General features: G+C 52.0%; 1 protein-coding gene and 1 non-coding gene across 2 annotated transcripts; one reads left to right on the top strand and one right to left on the bottom strand.

The window, feature by feature from the left end:
* Positions 1-1,460: 1,460 nt before the first annotated feature.
* Positions 1,461-5,504, bottom strand: RTL1 (retrotransposon Gag like 1). The gene has a single exon (XM_028105216.1). It carries the CDS (start codon positions 5,502-5,504, stop codon positions 1,461-1,463), a length of 4,044 nt encoding a protein of 1,347 aa, XP_027961017.1.
* A 13,192-nt stretch (positions 5,505-18,696) lies between these two features.
* On the top strand, positions 18,697-18,772 carry LOC114208855 (small nucleolar RNA SNORD112). Its single transcript, XR_003609163.1, has one exon. It is a non-coding gene; the product is annotated as a small nucleolar RNA SNORD112 (small nucleolar RNA).
* Positions 18,773-22,147: the final 3,375 nt, after the last annotated feature.

Here is a 22,147-nt window from a genome sequence, read left to right as displayed (position 1 = left end):
TGAATGGGCCCTGAGTGATTGAGTGCCACCCTCCCTTTGCCTGGACTCCCCGGGGACCCCCTCCTCTCCCCAGGGCAATGCACCCTCTGAACAGCCATTTTGCCACTTTCAGGGCAGTGTGATCTTGGCCTCCACTGAGGATGAGAGAGGGGGAATTGTTTGAAGCTGGGGCTCCTGTTCCCAATCGCTCTGTGTTAGGGGGCAGAGAACAGCCTGCCCAGCCCACATATCTTGTGGGGGAGTTAGGCCCAAGGCCAGAGGTGAGACTTGACCCTCAGGAGGAGGCAGCTCCCGGGGTCCCCCTGACCCCCATCCCAGTTTGTGTGCCAGGCTCGAGGTGGGGCCTGTTTTGGGGGGAGTGCCCAGTCCCCCAACTCCACTTGCCCCCCCCCCATCCTGCCCTCCACCATTTACCTTCAGAACAAACCACAGAGTCAGATAATCTTTTATTTTGCTTTATTTTGGGGGTGGGAAAGATGAGGGGGTGGGAAAGTCGGGGGGGTCTCCTCCCCGTGGCAGAGAGCGGTGGGTCTGGTACAGCACGGCTGTGCTCAGCACAGTCCACTGGGTGTCTGGGGCCTTCCTCAGTCTCTCTTGGAGCCCCCTCCCCTGTCGTGGACCTCTGGGTCCCTGTGCTATCAGTGTTGGGAGGGGAGAGGGAGCTCTGCCCAGTGAGGTCACCCCCTCAGTGTCCGGGGAGTCATGGGGACTCTCAAGAATGCAAATCCGGTGAGTACTGGTGCGTTGGATGCTCTGTGGAGAGGCACTGTCCAGGTAAGGGCAGAGCTCAGGGCCAGGCAGGGTCAGGGTCGAGGGAGCTGAACCAGATGGTGGGGGTGGGCTTGCTTTGCAGGGGGTGGGCGAGGGAGGTGCCACAGCGCTCCACGAGGTGTTGAGCAGGGTGGGGGGTGGGGGGCGGGGGGTCAGGAGCCCAGGGGGAGCAGGAGCACCGGTGGTGGAGGTAGAAGAAGTCAGTGGAGCACCCGAGGTCAGTGTCCCAGGATGGCACATGGTGGCCACTCGTCTCTCCGGTGGGGGGGGGGGCGGGGGGAGGGGGGTTCCCGGCACCTGCTTGCTTGGCTGCGTCCGCTGTGCCTGATTCTTCACCTGGCCTTGGGGCATGGGGTCATCTCCTGCTCACCACTGCTCTCTCCCTCATTGATCTCACTCCCAGCTGCAAGCCCGGGACCTGGGCAGTTAAGACGGGATTGTGGTTGTGTAGCCCTGAGCTGGCTCTGGGTCTCTGATGGTTGGATAGTCCGTTGTTAGCACAGATGATGTTGCTGGTTGATGAGTTGAAGAAATTTTTGCCCTTCACAAGTGGGTTCCCCTTGGGTCAGGAGTGGCAGGAAGGGGGGCGCTGGGGCTGAGCAAAGCAGGCCGAGGCACGGGGAGTCCGGAAGTAGAGGCCGAGGTGGGAGGCAGAGGTGTGGAGGGTGTGGCGCCGGCCGGGAGGCGCTTCACTCGAGGCTCGCACTGTCCTCGTCCCCGGGCAGCTCTTCCAGCCTGGCTTCTTCCCGGGGTGGGCTCACCCACTCGGCGGTCGGGGACGCCTGTGCGTAGACCGTGGTCAGAAAGCGGATCAGGGCCCTGGCCGCCAGCTCCTGGGTGATCAGGTCGGGCTGCCTGGTGGCGCTGTGGACACGGGGCAGGTGTCGGCTCAGGAAGGCGAGGACTTCGGAGGGCATGGGGAGGTGTCGGAGGGGCTGGAGGGCCACCACGGTGGTGTCGGTGCTGAGGGCCTCCCGCACGTCGTTCTCCTGCTCGTCCTGCGAGGTGTCTTGCAGGCCGTCATGCAGGCCACACTGACGGTAACGTTGCAGGTCGTCTTGCAGGGCTTCTCGCAAGACGACATCTTCGTCACCCACGACGTGCAGCTCCAGAGAGCGGGTGCCTCCGGGGAGGGGGCGGGCTTCTCCCGGGGTGCCGACTCGAACGCCGAAGAACTCGCACAGCAGCACCCAGAAGCCGGGTGTGAGCTGCAGGCCCCGGCGGGTCAGGGGGAGCAGGGCGCCTTGCTGCCAGTGGCTGGGGCCCGGGAGCAGCCTGGCCAGCTCCTGGGCTGGGACAGCGCTCGTGCCCACCGGCAGGGGCACCGGGGTGAGGAGCTGTGCCATGGCCGTAGCCATGGCGCTGCCGGGGCCGAGGGGCACGGCCGGGCCGAGGGGCAGCCAGCGCCGGGGTGGGGGCCGAAGCACGGCCCAGGCGGGCGTGGGCAGTGTGGAGAGGCGTCGCTTGAGCTTCAGCAGCACGAGGAGTGCTGCCACAGCCAGGGTGTCCTTCCAGAACAGGAGGCCTCGGAAGAAGTGCAGAATGACTGCTCTGATCTGGGCCACGCTGAAATGGGCGAGGAAGCTGTTGAGGATTTGGTCAATTGGTATCAGAGCCAGGAACTCCTGCTGGAGGTTCCGGCCATTTGGCTCGTCCTGGTGAGGGGCATCTTCATTCTCGTCTTCTTCCCCGGAGTCTAGTGACCGGTCCCTGGGGGACCCTCCCGTAGAGAACAGTGACCTTGCCCGGGTGGCAGTGTTGTGCTGGAAAGCCCTTCGGTTGAGGTGTCTCAGGGGCGGCAGAGACCGGCCGCCATCTTGTGCTGGCCGCTCCATGACGTCAAAGTTGAAGTGGGAGAAGAAGAAGACCCAATGCCCGGGGAGAAGTACGGTGAGCCTGTCATTATTCAGAGAGGCTAGATCCTCTGTGTTGAGAAGGATCATGATGGGCTCCTCGGTGTTCTCCAGGTAGCGGCACCACACCGTGAAGGCAGCCCTTATTGGAAGAATCTTCATCTCCAGTTGAGAGTAGGCGACTTCGATAGGCGAGATACTTCGGGAGTAGAAAGCGCAGGAGACTCTCTTGCCGGTTTGGTCGTCTGTTTGGATCAGGGAGGCGTGCAGAGCTGTCTTGGTGACACCTGTGTCCAAGTAGAAGGGGTTCTGTGGCTTGGGGTGGTGCAGGAGGGGCGCCTTGCGGAAAGCCCGCTTCAGGCACTCGAAGGCTTCTTGCTCCTCGTCTCCCCAGGAGAAGGTTGGGGCGGTCAGCAGCAGCCGCGCCAGGGGCTCTATGATAATGCTGAAGCGCTCCACGAAGTGCTGGTAGGGCAGGATGAACTGGATCAGGTGTTTCAGGGACTTCTTAGAGCTGGGCGTGGGGTACCCTGTGACGGTGTTCACGATGCTCTTGTTGAGTTTCACCCCTTTGGGGGTTATGACGAATCCCAGGAATTCGACGGTGTGTCGGTGGAACTGGCTTTTGTCCAGTGAGCAGTAGACATGGTGGTGTCGGAAGCGGACCAGGACTTGTCGGACGTGTTGGAAGTGTTCTTCCTGGCTCATTGAGTAGACCAGGACGTCCTGCCCATAGGAGAGCACGAAGTAACCCAGCATGTCCTTCAGGATAAAGTGGAGCACGTTCTGAGGAATGATCGGGTCTGAGGATAGCAGAAAGGGCTGGTAGCTCTTCATCTCTTGAGGCTCGAAACCAAATGCTGCTTTCCATACATCTTCTGCTTGGTGTATGTTCATGCTTTCCTCCACAATGGTCCCCCGCAGCTCCAGCTTTGTGAACCACGTAGCTCCGTGTAACTGGTCGAACAGTTCTGGAATCATCTGTATGTAGTCCTGTTTGTTGGTCAGCATGCTGTCCGGGTTCCAGTTTTCATCCCGCGGCCTGGCACTTTTTTGCATCCCGGCACCCACAGGTTCCCATGGCGCGGTGGAGGGACATTCGTAAAAGGTCTCGCTGTGATCACTGTCTCCAGCCTGCTGAAGCTCAGAGGGCTCTGATTCAGAAAGATCATCGGATCCGTCTGAGCTTGGCTGGTCGGAAGTCTCATCATCTGCTTCCTTCGGGTTAAACACGTCGGCCAGGTCGGAGTACAGGGGCGGCAGTCCGGGCAGCAGGCTTATGGCATGTCTTTCCAGTGCGATGCATGGTGGGGGCGGGCGGAAGCACTTCTGTAGGCAGTAGGGAGAGTGGAAGGTGCAGCGGCCTTGGATCCAGTCGACCTCGGGAGTGTGGATCCGGAGCCAGTTGATGCCTAATATCACGGAGAAGTTGGGGGATGGAACGATGTCGAATTCGATGGACTCCTGGTGGTTCTGATGGATGCACACCAGGGGCTCGGTGTAGAGCCAGACAGGTTCGTTGCCGATCAGTGAGCCATCCACGCCTTGGACCATCTGTGGGTAGGGCTTCTCGTAGAGCTCCACGTAGTGCTCTTGGGCAAACCTCTCATCCATGAAGTTGCCTCCCGCCCCCGAGTCAACCAGGGCCTGCACCGCGACGCTGTGGTACGGATTCACTCTGACCAGGAGCAGCAGGAAGAGGTGGTTGCGGTTAATGGTGGGGCGCACTTCGCAGGGCAGCCAGCTGCTCACCATCCACCTCTCCGGGGCAGGTGCGTCGATCCAGGTCAGGTTCCGTGGGCGGGCCTCTGGGGGCAGCCTGAGCATGGCCCTTCTCTCTGCCAGCTTTTCTTCTATCTGCAGGACGAGCACAATCAGGCTGTCCAGCGAATCTGGCTGCGGGACCCGGAACAGATAGTGCCTGATCTCCTCATTGAGCCCCTGGCACAGGTGGGCCTGCAGGACTTCGTCCGACCAGCCCAAGGTGGGTGCCAGGCCCTGGAACTCGTTGATGTATTCGATGGCAGGGCGATTCCCCTGCCTGATGTTGAACATGGCGTCTTCGGCCACACGCAGTGCCTGTCGGTACTCGAACATACCTGACATGGCCTCCAGGAAGGCCGGGAAGTCATCCATCAGGGGGCTGTCTTCATTCACCAGAGCTCTGGCCCATTCTAAGGCCATGCCGGAGAGGTGGCACATGACGTACCCCACTCGCAGGCGGTCGTTGTAGAACATTCTCGGGTAGCTTTGTAGGATCAGCTGGCAGAGCACGATGAACTCGTGGTATTCTCTGCGATCACCAGAGAATTTTGATGGGACGGGCAGTCGGCCTGCGTTGATTGCTTCCATCAGGATGTCTTCTGCTACTCTTTGTTGCTCTCGGAGGTCTTGCATGCGGAAGTACAGAGAGATGATGGATCTCACCGTGGCCATGATCTCCGAAGTCTCGGACTCCTCTTCGGGACGCTCCTCCTCTCCCACGTCGGCCAGGTCAGTGTCGTTGACTTGTTGGTCTTGGGCTCCCCATGGGTTGACTGATGCTTCTTCCATTCCGCCAGGTGCCTCACCGGTTGGACCCCCCACTTCCTGATGTGAACCGTTGCGTGACTCCTCCAGGTCTTGGAGTAGGTCATTGGGTGGATCCTTTATTTCCCTATGTGGGCCACTGGATGGCTCCTCCATGTCTTGGCGGAGATCAATGGGCAGCTCTTTCATTTCCTGGGCTGGGCCACTGGCCAGCCCTGCCACCTCCTGTGCGCCGCTGGCTGATGTCTCCACGGTGGTGTTGGATGAGCCCTCGGAGGACTCCATTTGTTTTGATGATGGATTCTTACGCTCCATCATCGTCTCAAATGAGTCTTCAGAGGGTTCTATCATTTCGTCGGATGGAAAGGAGTATTCTCTGAAGACTGGTAAGGTCGTGACGCGTCCGGTCAGCGACTGGGACGGCGGAGATCAGAACCTGGAGGTTGGGAGGACGGGTGGGGAGGAGAGGCAGCTGTTTAGGGATTCACGAGGTCAAGGTTAGGTTCTCCGGGACAAATCAGAGGCCCAGCTCATCAGAACAGAGAGATACTGGGGAGAGCTTCCCTTGCCCAGCTTTGAATATCATTCTACCCCTGACCTCCTTCCTATTCTCCCAGGCTCGCTTGGCCTGTCTGGCTTGCCTGCTTCCCCCATGGCCATGAGAAATTCACAGCCCATAAATTCTGTGAAGCAATAGGCCCAGAGCAGCTGCTGTGGCAGGCAGGCACCTGGTAGGATGTGCTGGCCAATTCATCTCCCCCTGGCACCTGTGCCTGGTCAACCCTCCTTCCCTTCTCTGGTCATCCCAAAGTCACAGAGGTCATATGTCAGTGCCACCAGGAGTTGTCCCTGGCAGGTAGGGTGCCTTGGAGCAAGCTTGCTCCCCCCTGTTGTGAAGTAGGAATCTCTAGCAGATGCCTACTGTTTAACAAGGTCAGGGGAAGAGGAGAAAATGGGCAGTTGGCCACAGTCCCATCAGTTGGATCAGCAGCCTAAAATAGCTCTCACTTCCTACCCTAGATTCACAGTAGAAATTGGGCCAGTACGGGGGGGGGGGGTGTGGGGAGAGGGCAGACGTAGAGGTCTGGCTTTTATTTTTTTTCCAAAAGTTTTGATAAAGCACCTACTATGTGCCAGAGCCTTGCACACTGTGACTTGGTCCTCACTTGGAAGTTTTGCTGATTTCTCATACTCTTTCATCAATTTCTAATCTCCCCAGCTCTGAGCCCTCGGGGAGATCTGCAGATCCCCCCCCACCCCTCCTAAAACTGCCACTTTCCCAAGATCACCCTCTTTGTGGGGGTTCAGGCATCAGTTCCACACATGTGAGCAATCATATTTACCTGCCCCTTCAGTCTTAACGGGGGGGCTGGTTTTTCCCTCTAGCAGACACCCCCTCTCTGTTACTGGCTGGTTTCTCCCTGACCTAGGGGTGTCTCAAGGAGAGCTGGGGTAGCGACTAAGGGGTGGGGTGGGGGAGGGGGAGGGCACAAGATATCGTTGACCTCTGTTTGTCTTGAAATGGAGTTTTCGCAGTAGAGTCATGGGTGGTTTGAGTGGGCTGGGTCTGAATTTAAAAGGGATGTCTGGGTTGGGGTTATTTTGTACATGTCTTCTCTGCTGGGAGAGTAAATTGAGTTCCGTTATCCAAAAGAGTAGCTCTATGGTCACCCCTCTTTCTACATTTAATACCTTTTATTACTTCTGAGTACTCTCTGAGCCACCAAGCCCATCTCTTAAAAAAAAAAAAAAAAAGGCATTTCCTCATTGGCTAAAATCCAAACTTTCCAACAAGATAGATGATTCCGATCTGCTGTTTCTCAAAATTAAGTACATTCTTGTTAGCATGACAGTTAATTCCATCCTGCAGAGCCTCTGATGAAAAGGTTTTGTTGTTTATTTACTGTTTACAATATTAAATCCAAACCTTTTACCATAACAATTCCTGACACAGAAACTCACTAAAATCATTCTCTGGCTAAAATGCACAGGCTTTAGAATAATAGAAAATTCTGCTCATGTCATTCCTTCAGGTAGAGAGTACATTTTTTAGCATGATGCCCCGGTCACGTAAGATCACATCATCCCCATCCCCACTACATACGCCGAGCACGGCACCTCAGTGAACCCATCTTTCATCACCGAAGTCCTATAAGGAGTATGCGACCACTGCACAATTCCAAGGTTGAATATAAAGTTCTAACTGAAATATAAAATGGGACTGACTAACTCATCTGCAGACTCCTCTATTAGAAATAAAAATCTGTCTCTTCAAGCCCTTAATTGGCTAAAATTTAAAATTGAAAAATTTGAATTGGCTGAAATTTACATTTTAAAGTTGAAAAATTTAAGTTGGCTCAAATTTCAAATTTCAAATATAAAATCTGTGCATGTCTTAAAACTGTTAAAACCCTTTATTGGCAAAAATTGAAAATTGAAAAATGGAAAATTTTAAATTGGCCAAAATTTAAATTTTTGAATATGAAATCTGTAGCTCTCCTAAAACTCCTAAAATTCTTGATTGGCTAGAATTTAAAATTTAAAGATTCTAATTGACTGAAATGTAAATTTTAAAATTGAAACATTTAAGTTGGCTAAAATGTAAAATTTTAAACATGAAACCTGTATCTCTTAAAATTTTAAAACACTTTATTGGCTAAATTTAAAACTTAAAAATTTAAATTGGCTGAAATTTAAATTTTATTTTAAAAGATTTTATTTATTTATTTGAGAGAGACAGAGAGAGTACCTGCAGGGGGAGGGGCAGAGGGAGAGGGAGAGGCAGACTCCCTGCTGAATGGGGAGCCCCAACATGGGGCTCTATCCCAGGACCCTGAGATCATGACTTGAGTGGAAGTCAGATGCTTAACTGACTGAACCACCCAGGTGCTCCCGAAATTTAAATTTTTTTAAAATGGAAAATTTGAATGGGCTAAAATTTAAAATTTAAATTGACTAAAATTTAAAAATTTTAAACACGAAACTTGTATATCTCTTAAAATATTAAAACACTTTATTGGCTAAAATTTAAAAAAATTTAAATTGGCTGAAATTTAAATTTTATTTTATTTTATTTTAAAAAATTTTATTTATTTATTTGAGAGAGAGAGACAGAGCACAAGCTCTCTTAAATTTATTTGAGAGGGAGAGCAGAGCGTTTGAGAGGGAACACGAGTAGGGGTGGGGAGGGGCAGAGGGAGAGGGAGAAACAGACTCCCTGCTGAGTGGGGAGCCCCGGTACGGGGCTCCATCCCAGGACCATGAGATCATGACCTAAGTTGAAGTCAGACGCTTAACTGAGTGAGCCACCCAGGTGCCCGTGAAATTTAAATTTTAAAACAGAAAAATTTAAATTGGCTAAAATTAAAAAATTTTAAGCATGAAACCTGTATATCTCTTAAATTTTAAAACACTCTATTGGCTAAAATTTAACACTTAAAAACTTAAATTGAAATTTAAAATTTTAAATATAAAATCTATGTGGCTTTTAAAACTTAAAAGTCTTAGTTGGCTAAAATTTACAGTATAAAATCCCAGTATGGCTCTTAAGATCCTTAAAACCCTTTATTGGTTAAAATTTAAACTCCTTTACCAGATGATTTAAAAACTAGATTATACCCCTTTTAATATAATACACGTATATTAATGTAATATAAATACGTCTTAGCATGTTTATGAATTCGATGGTATAACTGATGAAATCGTGCACCTGTCCTGTCTTCAGTCTAAACTCTAACATCCTTCACATGTTACAAAATCCTGATTGTAACACTTCTTAGCGTCAAAGTTCAAACTTTTAGCACGAAAGTTGTCCCATAATTGCTCTATTTAAAACGTACAAAAGTCTCTTTTCATTGCTTAAAATATAAAGTTCCAATCGTTTAGCATAAAATAGTTTTACCGTGTAATTTATCTGCAAACGGATGGATTTATAAACCCCCAAATCTTACCAGGCGACTTCTTCAACTCTTGATTGGCTTAATTCCAAACCTCTAAGCATTATATAAAAATTTGGCTGTGTCATTCCTCAAAACAAAAGGTCACACTTCCTTGCAAGGTACATGAATTTGGTCTTGTAACTTCTGCTTAACAAGCCCTATAATGTCTCTTAATCACCTATGAGATAAGATCTGAACCGCTTAGCCAAAAATACACATATTACTCTATCATTTCTCTGCAGACTCTTCTCATCAAACACAGAAATTTTACCATGTCACTCTCTTAAAATCTCTTAATGGCTGAAATCCAAATTCCTCAGCACAGCACAAAAATGGATTCCTGTCGCTCCTCAAAATAGGGTCCAAACTTCTCAGCATGCTGTGTAAATTCAGTCACATAACCTCTGCCTAAGACCTGCCCCACCTCTATATCACTTGCTATAAACAATCCGATTCTTCAGCATAAAGTACAGAGAGGTTGCACTTGTGCCAAAGGGTGCCTCCTCTGAGCTGTCGATATGCGTTCATTATCTGGTTCATCAAATCCAGACACCTTAGCATAAAATATATTTTACAGCTAATTCCCCTGGAGACAAAACTCTCATCAGTCACTCCTTAAAACCCTTTACTGGCTAAAATCCAAACGCCTCGATGCGGGTTCAAAAATGAGATCATATCCCTCCCCAAAATGAAATGCTCGAATGCCTTCGACTCTCACATAAAATCACATCTCCTTGGCATGTTACAAAAATCTGATCCTATTAACTTTACCATAAAAACCCACTCTTGTAGCTCTGCCAAAATGCGATAAGTTTGATCATGTAACTCCCAATTTAAAACTTTCCAAGATTTCTTCATTGCCTTATAACATAACGTCCCAACTACTTAACATAAAATGCAACGTGGTACCATGTAATTTATCTTCAGACTGGTCTATAAAAAAAAAAACCCCAGATCTCATCCTGTCATTCTTGTAAACCCTTTATTGGCTTAAATCCAAACTTATTAGCACGATATAAAAATTCGATCTTGTCATCCCTTAAAATAAAGTTCACACTTCCTAGCACAGCATGTAAAATTTGATCTTGTAATTCCGCCTTAAAATCTTAACAATGTCTCTTCATTGTGAAATTATGGAATCAAAGTCCAAATTCTTAGCATAAAATGTGAATTTTATTTTGTAATTTCACTGCATATTATTTATCCACTCCAAACAAAAAATCTTACCATGTCCCTCTCTTAGAAATTTTTATTGGCTAAAATCAAATTTCTAGGCATGTGCAAAACTCCAATCATGTCAGAGCCTCAAAATAAATTTCAAATTTCTTTGAGCGTTCCCAGTGTTGATCATATAACTCTTAAGATTGAAGTTTTTCAACTTTGGTGTCAACATCCATCAAATCTCTGAAAGTCAGACGTTGGCACCCCCCAAGCTATAAAGTGCAAAGGTTTTTGCAGGAGACTTAAATTTGTGGCTGTTACCGTTTTTCTCTTTACAGTTTTTCAATGTTCCCTGTATAATAAAGTCCAAAGCTGTTACCCTTAAAACACATTTTTTAATGTTTTTCTGCACATTTATCTTCCACAAGCAAAAATCTCACCATCACATTTCTTAAGGCCCTTTGGCAAGAATCCAAACTCCTTACCATGATACAAAAACTTGTTCCAGTCACTCCTCAAGATAAAGCTACCCCCAAACCCCAAATCTATTCCTAGAACCCCGCTTAAAATCTTTTCCTGTATTTTCATCACTAACAACATGTCTCAACATCTCGGCATCTTCAATCATGGCGTTCTCAGTGTAAAGCCTTTCAGATTTCATGTCCAAAGCATAAAATCCAGATGCCCGAGCATGAAATGAAAATCGGACCAGGTATTTGTTATATTAGAAAATCTTTACGTTGCTCTTCACTAACTAGGGAATAAACCTAAGTTCCTTTGCACGAAACCAACATGTTTCGTCCTCCCTAATTTCTCGATGCAGTTTCTTGCTCCTCTCACACTTTACTCCTCCAAGACTGGGTTTCTTACCTCCTGTCCCCGAACTCGTTTGAATTTTATAGTTCTGGATCTTTTTATATTGTTAAAGTCGGTTCCTCTACCTACGTTTCATTAATTCATTACAGCAATGTGTCCTGATTCTTTTTTCTGGGCCAGGCACTGTGTGAAGGCCCCGATGGGAAGAAATGGAAGCAGCCTTGCCTTGCAGAGAGGACCTCACCAGCGGTGGAGATGAGGACCACGCCCTCACGCGAAATGTCGTGCTTGAGGTGAGTGCAGGGTCCTGGGGGGCAAGACCAAGGGGTCTCCCTCTACTGTTGGCGAGCGTCTCCCTCGGGGCTCCGCTGGGCTCAGCTGACTGCCCCTTTGTGAAGACATTGGCCATTGTTGGGGCCATGTTTTGTAAAGCGAAGGCGTCTCTGGCCTCCCACGTCTGGCTTTCTACAGTGGCTTCAGGCTTCCTTCCGACTCACCCCTCCCTCCCCCCAGCGTGCCCGCCTGCTGCAGCTGGTACAGCCTGGAGGCTGCCCGGCCTCTTCTTTGGGCTCCCCAGAGGGACTGTGGTCAGTCCAACAGATGTAGCGTGATAAATGCTCAGGTCTCAGGCCTTAAGGCAATTTCTTTAAGAAATATCTCTTGATCTGGTAATTCTCACCTTACCCAAAAGGAAAAAAAAAAAAAAATTCAAATTCAAAATCAGGATTTAGTGCACCTGGTCCGGGTCAGAAGTGCCCTCGAGGTCTTTGAGTCGGACCCTCTGCCCCCCGCCGACACTCATAGACAGACACCCCAGCCTCACCACCTTCAGTGCCCAGAGACTTCTTGGCCAGGTCAGCTCCCTGCTTGCCGCTGAGCAAGTGGCCCATTGGGTCAGGGCTGCCAACGTGAGTCTATGAAGGGTTGGGTGGGGGGGGCGGGGGGGCCGGTCCCTCAGCGAATACCTCGCCCTGTCGGCTCACTTGTACAGTAAAGGAAATCTGATTTTAAAAATAGAGCCTGGAAGAGGAGATGAGGGGTATTTAGGAGCAGATTCGAGCCTGGGGCAGGGATCAGGGGAGAGGTGGGGACACGGGACAGGGGCATGCAGCCCGGGCTGCTGAGGAGGAAGGTGGAGAGCCGAGAAGGAGGAGTCGTGAGGGCAGAGAGGAGCGAGGGGCAGCAGGGATTCTCCGTCACGTTCTCCGCTTTCCTGGCCTCTCAGGCACTAGTGGTCACACCTGCGGCCCTGGCCCTCGGGGCTGTCAGGAGGGGCATCCGGGCTGAGGTCAGAGGAAGACCCTCAGCCGCCTTGGCCTGCCTCCAGGCCGTCTTCAGAGCCGCTTGGATTTGCGGGACACAGCGACCCGCTCTTGAGGGCTGAGTGACTTTGAGATGAATATTCCCCCCAGTTACTCCCTCCATTGCTCCAGACCTGCTGAGCGTCACTGTGGGGGTGGGCATGCGGGGACACTGGTTGGTATTAGTTATTTTATTTTTTATTTTTTTTTAAAGATTTTATTTATTTATTTGAGAGATAGAGAGCACGAGAGGGAAGAGGGTCAGAGGGAAAAGCAGCCTCCCTGCTGAGCAGGGAGCCGGATGCGGGACTCGATCCCGGGACTCCGGGATCATGACCCGAGCCGAAGGCAGTTGCTTAACTAACTGAGTCACCCAGGCGCCCTGTTAGTTATTTTATTAAACTAGTGTCAAGGTCAAGATCTTCCCTTGTGAGGCCTGGGCTGGGGCTCCTTGGTTTCCTGGTGTAGACCAGTGGTGGGGTCACTCTCCCTCCTCAGCTTGCCAGTTGGGATTTCCGAGGCGGCTCCCTGAGAGCCCCAGGAGGAGCTTAGGTGGGTCCTGGGTCCTGTGGACTCCCGTGGACTCCTGCTTTGCCTTCTTACCCTCCTGCCTTGTGGATTAAGACCACTTGGGCCTCATATAGTTGTGAGACCCTTCACATCTTGAACCAGAACAGACAGCCTCCGTTGCTTCCTGCTCTTCACTTGGGGGCTGGGGCCTGGGGCCTTGAAAAACCGTTTCACAGCGAAAACAGTTTCTGGAAGGGGGGTTGCCGTGATTCAGGACAGGCATGGAATGACAGCAGAGCTTGGGCTGGCTCCACCAACCCCAAACCAGCTGCATGGGGTGCCTCCTGGAATAGGTTCCTCGGCCCCTTGCGTCTTCAAGCCGACGAGGTGAGGGGCAGTGCCCCTGATACAGCAACGTTCCTGTGGCCTAGACCCTACACCCCCACCCCCGTCCACTGCTTGACTGGCAGCTCCAGGGGGCAGCTGGATCACTCTGCCCAGAATAACCCTGGGAGGGATTGGGAGAGGGGTCACATACGAGAAAGTCCTTCTCCTTTGGGCTGCCCAAACGGGCCAGGCCAATCAGCTGCTCCCCAGACTGCTCTTGCCTTTGAAGGCAAGCGGGCAGAGGAAGGAGCTGCGTCAGCTGCCCGCCCGGGGCCCCCGCTGACTATCAGCGTGACCTTTTCCTCCTGGGCCCTCAGTTTCCCCAGAACCGCAAGGCGGGCTTGGGCAGGGAGTCTTCTCATTTTGTTCCTGTAGCTCTGGGGTCTTGGGAGGTGCCTGAGGGGTGACTTGGGGAGCAGCAATGAAAGGAGGGGGTTGGTTTGAGCAGGTGGAGCTCAGGGGCCCCACTCTGCCTCAATTCCAGAAGCTGGCGGGGGGGGTCCTTGTACTATTTAAAAATAGTATTAGGAATTGGGGGTCCTCACACTATTTCATTTGCAGAGAGCTCCCCACGTATGGCCAGTTCCTCTTGGCGTTCGTCCGTTCAACATTGGCGCTGGGAGGGTCTCAGCGGAATCTGTCTCTGGTGGGGTCCCTCTGGGCCTGGTGTTCTTCTTGCTCTGTGGACAGGCCAGGAGCCGTAGACCCAGGAGTGGCGTGAGGGCTCTGAGGGAAACAAGGGGCGCTTGGCCTTGGTGCGGGTGGAGGTCAGGCCAGAGTGGGAGGCCGACTTCCTTCCCAGGGGAGGTGGGCCCTTTGTAAGCTGGAAAGGGTCCAAACAAGGAAGGGCCTGTGTTTAACGTGAAGACTGGTGATTTTTAAGTTTTGGAATACCTGCTGTAATCGGTCAGCCCTCAGACAGCATTTTCACGCCTGAGTCAACTTTAATTTCCCCCCTTGCCCCGTGAGGCAACAGCGTTCCGTCTTGCAAGTGATTGCACCGGGGCCTGGGGGCTGAAATGACTTCCCCGGGAGCTCTAATTAGCAGTGGCCGCGCAAGGGGGCCGAGACCGCTGGACGCCCCCCGGCAGCAGGCTGCTGGTGACTGAAGCTAGCGGGGGGTGGGGTGCGTACATGCGGAGGCGAGTGCTGTCCAGACAGGGATAATTAGAATTTATTTATTGAAACCGATGTTTCCCTGCTGTCTGCTCTGTGTCAGGCACGACCCTAGCAGCTTGACCCCCAGACACCGACTTTGCTCCCGCCAAAGCTCCCCATTTCGCGGCGCTGAGAGAACCCAGGTCAGGAAGGAAGAGGCAGTGTGGGAAGCCAGGTTCCCCTGCTTCCTTTCTCCAGTGGCCGGAGAGGGCAGGAACGGATGCCCTGAGGCGGGGGGAGGACAGTGGCCATTTGGGGACCCCTCGGCCAGAGAGGCCACTTTTGTTCCGTGGCATCTGTGTGCTCAGCCTCGTGACCCAGCGGGAGGCCAGGCCCTCCCTAGGAACGGGCCTCCCTCTCCCTGAAAAGCTCATGTGGTCATTGCCAACTCATTTTGGCTAATTTGGTTGTCGGCAGAGGGACAGAACAGCTGGCCCCAGACCTGCTAATTATAGCTGCTCAAGTATTTGAACGAGGTACTGCGTCCCCCATGTCATGCTGTTTGCCTGCAGACAAGCTAACCCTTTCACCTTTGTTCCTGAGTGCCGGCCAGCCTACCCGCCCCATGTATCACCCAGGCACCCCACGTCCTCCACAGAGAGCCGCCTCCCCGGGGGGAGGTCAGCATGGGACCTCCACCCCCGTCTTACCTTTGATGCAAGCGTTCAGTGGCTCTGCTCCTGTCCCGCCGTTGGCTAGACTCTCGCTTCTTCCTGCAAAGTGATTGGATACATTTATTTCTGTAATTAGGAAAGTCCAGGCTTTGGGTCATGCGTGCACATTCCCCTGTCCCCCACGGCACACCCCACACCTTCTTCCCTGCTTCTGTCCCGGGGCTGAGTCACTTTGCCCCCTTTGGGTCCCTCCATTTTGAGTACTGACTCGGTGCCAGATGCTGTTCTAAATCTTTCAATCCTTATGGCAACCATGAAGCTCTGGCTGTTATTGTCCCCATTTTTCAGAAGAGGAACCTGAGGCTCAGGGGCGAACCTCAAATCTTTAGCAGGCCTGACCTCATTCGCTCACTGGGTCTGACGAAGGCTGTGCCTCCTGCTAGTCTCGGGGACGGGACACGACCCACCGAGGTCCGCAGTGGCGCTCCCGTTCAGCTCTCCCCACGGACTCCTGAGCTTTCGGGAAGACCCCAGTTCTTGCCAGTCCCCCATCTCGCTCTCAGCAAGAACAAGAGTTGATATGAGTCTGGGGTCTGGGCCCCTTGCGTGACTCCGAGTAAAGCTCTTAGCTCCCTGAGCTTCAACTTCATAGGCGATTCTAAGTAGCATCTTCCCAGGCTGGTGGTCCTTCCCTCACCCGGGGCCCCGTCCAGGGGCACCCCCGTGCTGTTTGGTCCTACCCCCTGGTGTCCGTGTGCATGTGCGACTCCATGGTCCCCCCTCTGTTGGCACACAGTAGGGCTGCGGGCAGCAGGTGAGGTCTGAGAGGTGGGTTCTCAGAGGTGGGTAGAACTCTGAGCGATTTCCTTTCTCCCCTCCCAGGTGGCTGGAGGTGAGACTGCGCTTCCCACCCCCCCTTCCGCCCCGCCCGGAAGGGAGCAGGTGCCTGGCCCAGGATCGAATCGAAAGGTCTGCGTCATGAATTTATTTTTTCTGAGTTGTAAATTTGGACAGTTTGTAAGTGTGTAGCCCCCTTGGGATGGAACTAACCTGCCCTCTTTATTTTGCAGCTGAGGCTCACTGCCCCCTGGATGGGCAGTGAGTCGTGGGTTCCAGAGGCCAGGTTGCGGCCCCCGCCCCCCCCCCCCGGCCCCTGGGATTGCACCCCTACCCAGAGGGGGGTGGATGCGGCCCTCCTAGGCTGACCTCATAGCAGACCAGGTGTGTACGCCCTGTCTTTACACCACACAGGTTCTGGGGAGGTAGAGACCTTACACTGCATTAATATGGTAATATTATTAAAAATCCAGAATAATGCTGTTACTCTGTTATATGTAATCAAGGGAGGTGTTTAAACCTCTGATCATGTACACAGGGGTACAACAAGTGTGACCTCTCTGGTGGGGGCTCAAAGGGGGCCCAAGGGGCCTTCCGGGGGGGGCAGAGAACACAGACTCCCCTGGGTGACTTTTGGTCAAATGATGGTCAGTCCCCCTCCCCTTCTGTAGGATGGAGACTGTCCTCTTTAGGCATTGCCTTGATGCCTTAAATGAGATAAAATAGAAAATGCCTGGCACACAGTAGGTATTCAACACAGATAAAAACAATTCTTATTTGAGGCGGATCTGTCCCCTCCCTGTTTGAAAGCCCTTCTCATTTTTCTAGAACCCAGAGGGAGGACGAGGGGAGAAGAGACAGTCAGGGGTCAGTGTTGGGATCCGGAGAGCCTTTTCTTGAGTCAACTGTATAACTTGGACTGGCATTGCCTGGATTTATGAGGCCTTCCGTAGGAGCGAACGTCTTCATGTTGAATTACCCTGGCCCGGAGGTGGATGCAGGTGATGTCAGCCCGGGTACTGCATTTTATTTTTCTTTATCCTACCATATTTCATATCTGAAAAACTATGACAAATATCTTAAAGTATTCACCAGGACCAAACCCAGGCCAAAATCAAATGCTATGTAATAAACAGCAGAGCCTTGTGTGCAGGAAAGGCGATTAAGAGCTGGTCACACTGGCAGAGGGCTGGTTAACCTGTGCTCGCATTTCTTCTGCACGAAGTCATGGTCAAAAATAGATCCCTGCCCGGCAGAGGGGAGGAAAGTTCTAGAAGGTCCCCGTCTGTGCTATCGCGAGGAGTTAGTTGATCTGTGCGGATGGAGGCCAGGGTGAAACCGGATGAGGGCTCACACTGATTTGGGTTGAACGTTGGCTTAGTTTGGTCTTCTGGGGGGGGGGTCTCAGAGCTTCAGCGTCTCCATCTTTAGATGAGACTGAGATGGTTTTGCTGCGAGTTTAGCCCCGTGCCTGCTCAGGGATCCCGACAGCCTAGACAGCTGGGAGGGGGCCTGGGGAGTTGAGTCTGAAGCTCAGTGAGCAAGCAGGAGTTGAGGTGTCTTGGGGAGAGGGACACAGAGGGGGGCAGGCAAAGACCTGTGGGGTTGCTCCCCTTTGTCCTGGAACTGACGGGTCAGTTGAGCCACACTCCCTCTTGATGAGACGTGGGAGGGGGGAAGATGGCAGCTGTGGGTTCCGCACAGAAAGCTAGCTGTCCGGGGATGCGGCGAGGCCCCGGCTGTTCACCAGCCGGCCGTGCGCCTGTTGACTATGCGTGGGAGCTGCGGGGCCACTGCTCCTGGAGGCCCGCTGTGTCCCCTTCTCTGGGCCCAGCTCCTGTGACATTCTCCTGGAGTTCTCATTCCAGCTAGCTAATCCCCGAGAACACGGGCCGGGACATTCGCTTTTGGGGCCTCTTAAAGACTCAAAAGGGTGGTGCATTGCAGACACCCCCGCGGGCAGCTCTGGAGAGGGATGTGGGGCCTGGGGGTGGTGATATTGCAGCCGGCAGGCCTGCACCTGCTGGCCTCCTGTCACTGACATGCCAGTGGGAGGCCCGGGGCTCCGGCTTTAGAACATATAAAATTAAAAGAGGAATGATCTTTGGGATAAAATAAATCCCCCGTGTCTGCAGAACTTGTTTTGGGGAAGTGTGCCCCATTCTGGGCCGTCAGCCAAAATGCTCTTCCTTTTGTTTTTGTAAAAAAGGAAAACAGACCCCCCCCCAACCACCCCACCAACAAACAAATGAGAAAAACCAAAAAGAAAAAAAGAGAACCCCACACAAAGTGTTTATTTTAATTATGCAAGGAATGTGCTGATAATTAATACACTCATTACTAAAAATCAAACACTACAGATAAAAGCTAAAGCCATCTGCAAACCCTCCCCCACCCCCAGCATATTCACTGCTGTTACCAGTTTCAGGTGTGCGGTTCCAGATATTTCTCTCTGCATTTATGTATGTATATATAAATAGACCTCTAAAATATATAATTTTGTTTATTTTTTACATAAGCTACATCACAGTGTACATTTTCTTCTGCTTATTTTTCTTCCCTCAGGAATCTGCCTGGAGATAATCAAGATCGACACCGTGCCTTATAACACACCTTAGTACCCTGTAATCTGAGCACACCGGGGCTGATTTAACCCCCTCACCACTGTCTCGAGAGCCCCAGGTCCTTACCCCGTGGGGTCGGACACGGAGCGCGGGGCAGGTGTAAGTAATTTCTCAGGAGCGGGCTCACAAGTGTTTATGACATTATCACAAATGAATATATGGATGCATCAATTAGCAAAATAAAAGAGGGACATGCCTGGACCAATGATGACAAAGTGTTTATGAACAAAGGATCATGATAATCCAGTTCTGCGAAAAATACCGAGGTCCATTAAAAGACAATAGGTTTCGGCTGTTTCATTCTTTTTAAGAGCTGTTTAATATTCTGGGGTATGTATGCACCCTTGTTGATTAGACCCTCTTCTGTTGTTGAAAATCCCAGCTGTAAGTGTGCTGGAGGGGGGGCGGTTGGAGAATGTGTCCAGATAGGAGCTCTGGTCAAAGTCCTGGTTATCTGGGTGGGGCGGGAGGGGGGTGGGTCACAGGTTCATGGCTGCTTGTTATATTATTTAAGAAAATAAATAAAAATAAATACATAAGATAAGAGTGGACCTCGCCCAGATAAATGAGCACGTCACGAACTGAGGTTTTAATTCCTACGATTTTGTCCCACTGATGCCTGCTAAAAAGGACCAAAGCCGTTCCTTGTTTTGTTATTGCTAATGGCCCCGCAACGAGCATTTTTATAGCTTCATCTGTAAGCACGTCCCTGGCTGTTCCTTTATCCCAGCTTCTTGGAGGTGGGGTAGCTGGGTTAAATGGTTCGCAAAGTTTATTTTCATTGATCTTTCTAAAATGCCATTTTGACCTTGTCACTTTTCTTGCTTTAAATCCTCCTTCTGACTTCCTGGAGCTTCTGGGATGGGGTCCAAGAGCCTTAGCCTGGCACGTAGGACCCTTCAGGGTCTGGCTGGAAGCTTCCCAGCCTCGTTCCCGTCCCCCCACCCCCGCCAATCCCTTGACCTCTCTAGGCGCCCCGCGAGCTACCTGCTCCTGTCAGTGTGTGCCCTGCCTTTTTACACTTGGGGGCTTCGGCCTGCCTTCCCAGACAGCTTCTCCTGAGCCTTTTAGACCAGGCTTTGAAATGTACGTCACACCGAACTCCCCCCAACACCTCGTTCAAAAGTCCAACAAAGCATAGTCCCCATAAGTGCGATGCCTCATTGACATGTTTTCCTAGTTCAGGAGAATGTTTTGCATTTTTCTAGAATTCACGAAACCAGCCACATGTTAATCACTCTCTTTCCTTTGTCCCTTTCTAGTGCCCTGGGCTCCTGGGTCGCTCGGATCTGCCTTCCCTTCAATGAAAAGACCTCCTATTCTGCTCCCGAGGAATGAGCTGTCTGCCCAGCGCACTGGGTGAGTGCTCAGAATGCATCAGACCACAAACACACGCCTGGGGGCGGGGGAAACTTCCCCCACTGCCCCCAAGAGCTCTGCCACCTCTGGGGTGCAACACCAGGTTCCCTCCATGCCTGCTGGCAGGACCCCAGAATCCATGAGTAGGGGGTGGTATCATCTCAGGGTCAAGTGTGCTGGTGATGGGTTTGGGGGGCATAATTACGGCGTGGAAACGGTTGATTGTGTCTTTTATGGCCTTCTCCTTGCCAGAGGGAAATGGGCCTGGTCCCAGAACATAAGAAGGAGGTAAGTCTTAGCATGTGACAGCAGGGCCACCAGCTGTGGTGACGGCAAGGGCTCTGGGGAGAGGACAGGCTGACAGTGGATGCTACCTTTGGGACAGGGTCATGTTCTAGAAGGAGCACAGCCTTCGGGGCAGAGGGAAGATGATGCCAGGTCCACATCACCCTGGGGGGCAGAGGGCCTCACTTGCTTGTGGGAGGGACAGAAGTCACCTGACCTGCTCAAGGTTTTGGTCTTTTTTTTTTCCTCCAGGGTCGGGGGGTGGGGGGCACCCCGAGAGGCCGGCCATCTTGAGAGCACAAACCCAGCTTCAGAGTGGACGTGAAGTATACGTCTTTGGCAAGCCAGGCCCTGAGAATTCCCATGCCTCAGTTTCCCGATCAGAAAAGCATCTGCACACATCGAGTAGTGATAGGAACAGTGAGACAATAGCACAAATAAATCACCCCACACAGTAGCCGGTGGAAAACAGGAGCCTTCGGGGAGACCCACAGAGGAAAAAAAAAAAAGCCCGAGAGTGTGAGCAGAATGAAGACCCCCTCTCCCCTCGCCCCAGTGCAGACGCCCCCAAGGGAGACCCTGGCCTTTCTGTCAGCGCCCTGGCAGGGAAGGGGGCTGCCCCCGCCGGGTTTAATTGGGTTCTCCTGAAAAGTTTGGCAATAGTTTATTTTATTTTTTTATAAATATATATAAAATGTCAGACTGCTCTTCAGGCAGATTTTTTAGGCGTGTATTTTATGGACTTTGGCAAGGACGGCTCGGAAGGAACAGTGGTACAGTCTCCAGGGGTTAATAATTCCTGGAAAAACTTCTGGCTAAACCTGACTTCTCCTGAATTTCACAGAAAACGCTCCCTGGGCCGGGCCCAGCCTGAAGGAGGTTTTTGTGAGGCGAGGCAGCCTTACCTAGTACAAGTATGGCTTGGGTGTTGCCTTTTACACAAAAGTGAACTTCCTCGGCCACGGGGCACAAAGACTCCTCTCTCCTCTCTCCGAAAGGTTGGGTTTATTTACTCTGGAGCGGCTCACCCTGGGGCTGGTTTTCTGCCTCTGTGTGTGGAGCCGCCCGTGCCCCTACCCTGTGGCCCCATGCTTCATGCCGAAACCCCACTCCCCACTTCCTCACGCAGGGAAGGGGGGGAGTGTGGGGGGGCAGGGGCCAGGGAGCTGGGTTCTGTTTGTGTCTGGAGCAGAGGAAGTATCCTGGGGAGGGGGATAGCGCCTCCTTCTCAGCAGGAGTCCCCTCCCCAGCCAGCCTGCCCATCAGGGGCTAAAGGGTTTGCTGCCCTGTGGCCTTTGGCTGGTTAGGGATTTTGGGTAGGTGACTTTTCAAATCCACACCAGCGCTAACCTGAGCTCTTTCCTGCATCACCAGCTACCCTTGACCAGAAACCTTTCTTTGCAAAATTTCTTATGTGCGTGACTTCTGTTCCCCACCCCCGCATTGCCCCCCCATAATGCTGCAGAGGCAGGAACGCATATGCAAATACCACTTTACTAAACATTTGCAAATCGACACTTTCAAAGCAATCCTTTAATAGATTAAAACAAGAGCAGTGACTTAATAACAGAAACCCCAGGCTCTGAAAAGCAGTTTCCCCAAGGTCTCCCAGCAGCTCCCAAGCGGGGCAGCGGGGGCAGTCTGTTTGTCTGTCTGTCTGTGGGGAGCCAGCCTGCACTCTCCACCTGCAACGCGATGCTGCCCCCCCACGGCGGGTCAGAGCAGCTGTCGGGACCCCGACAGTGCCCGGGGCGGAATGTCGGGAACGGGACAATTAGGCTTGCAGTGACAAGGGGCTCCATCCCCAGGTCCCCAGGTGCTTCTGCCCTCCCTGAATCTTACAGTCTTACTGCCCCATGAAAGTGCGTCACTGCCTCGAGAGGGTGAGCTAGGGCAGCCTGGTCATTTCACAGACAAGGAACCCTGGGCTGGCCCCTCAGCCAGCCTCTCTCTCTCTCTCTCTCTCTCTCTCTTTCTCTTTCTCTCTCCCCCCCCCACATGCGC

This window comes from Eumetopias jubatus, unplaced genomic scaffold (genome assembly GCF_037043125.1).
Source record: "Eumetopias jubatus isolate StellerSeaLion01/CBP00866 unplaced genomic scaffold, mEumJub1_p1.0 scaffold_7, whole genome shotgun sequence".
In the NCBI taxonomy this organism is placed as follows: Eukaryota; Metazoa; Chordata; class Mammalia; order Carnivora; family Otariidae; genus Eumetopias; species Eumetopias jubatus.
The sequence above is the reverse complement of the archived record's forward strand: the minus strand, read 5'-3'. Positions and strand labels throughout refer to the sequence as shown.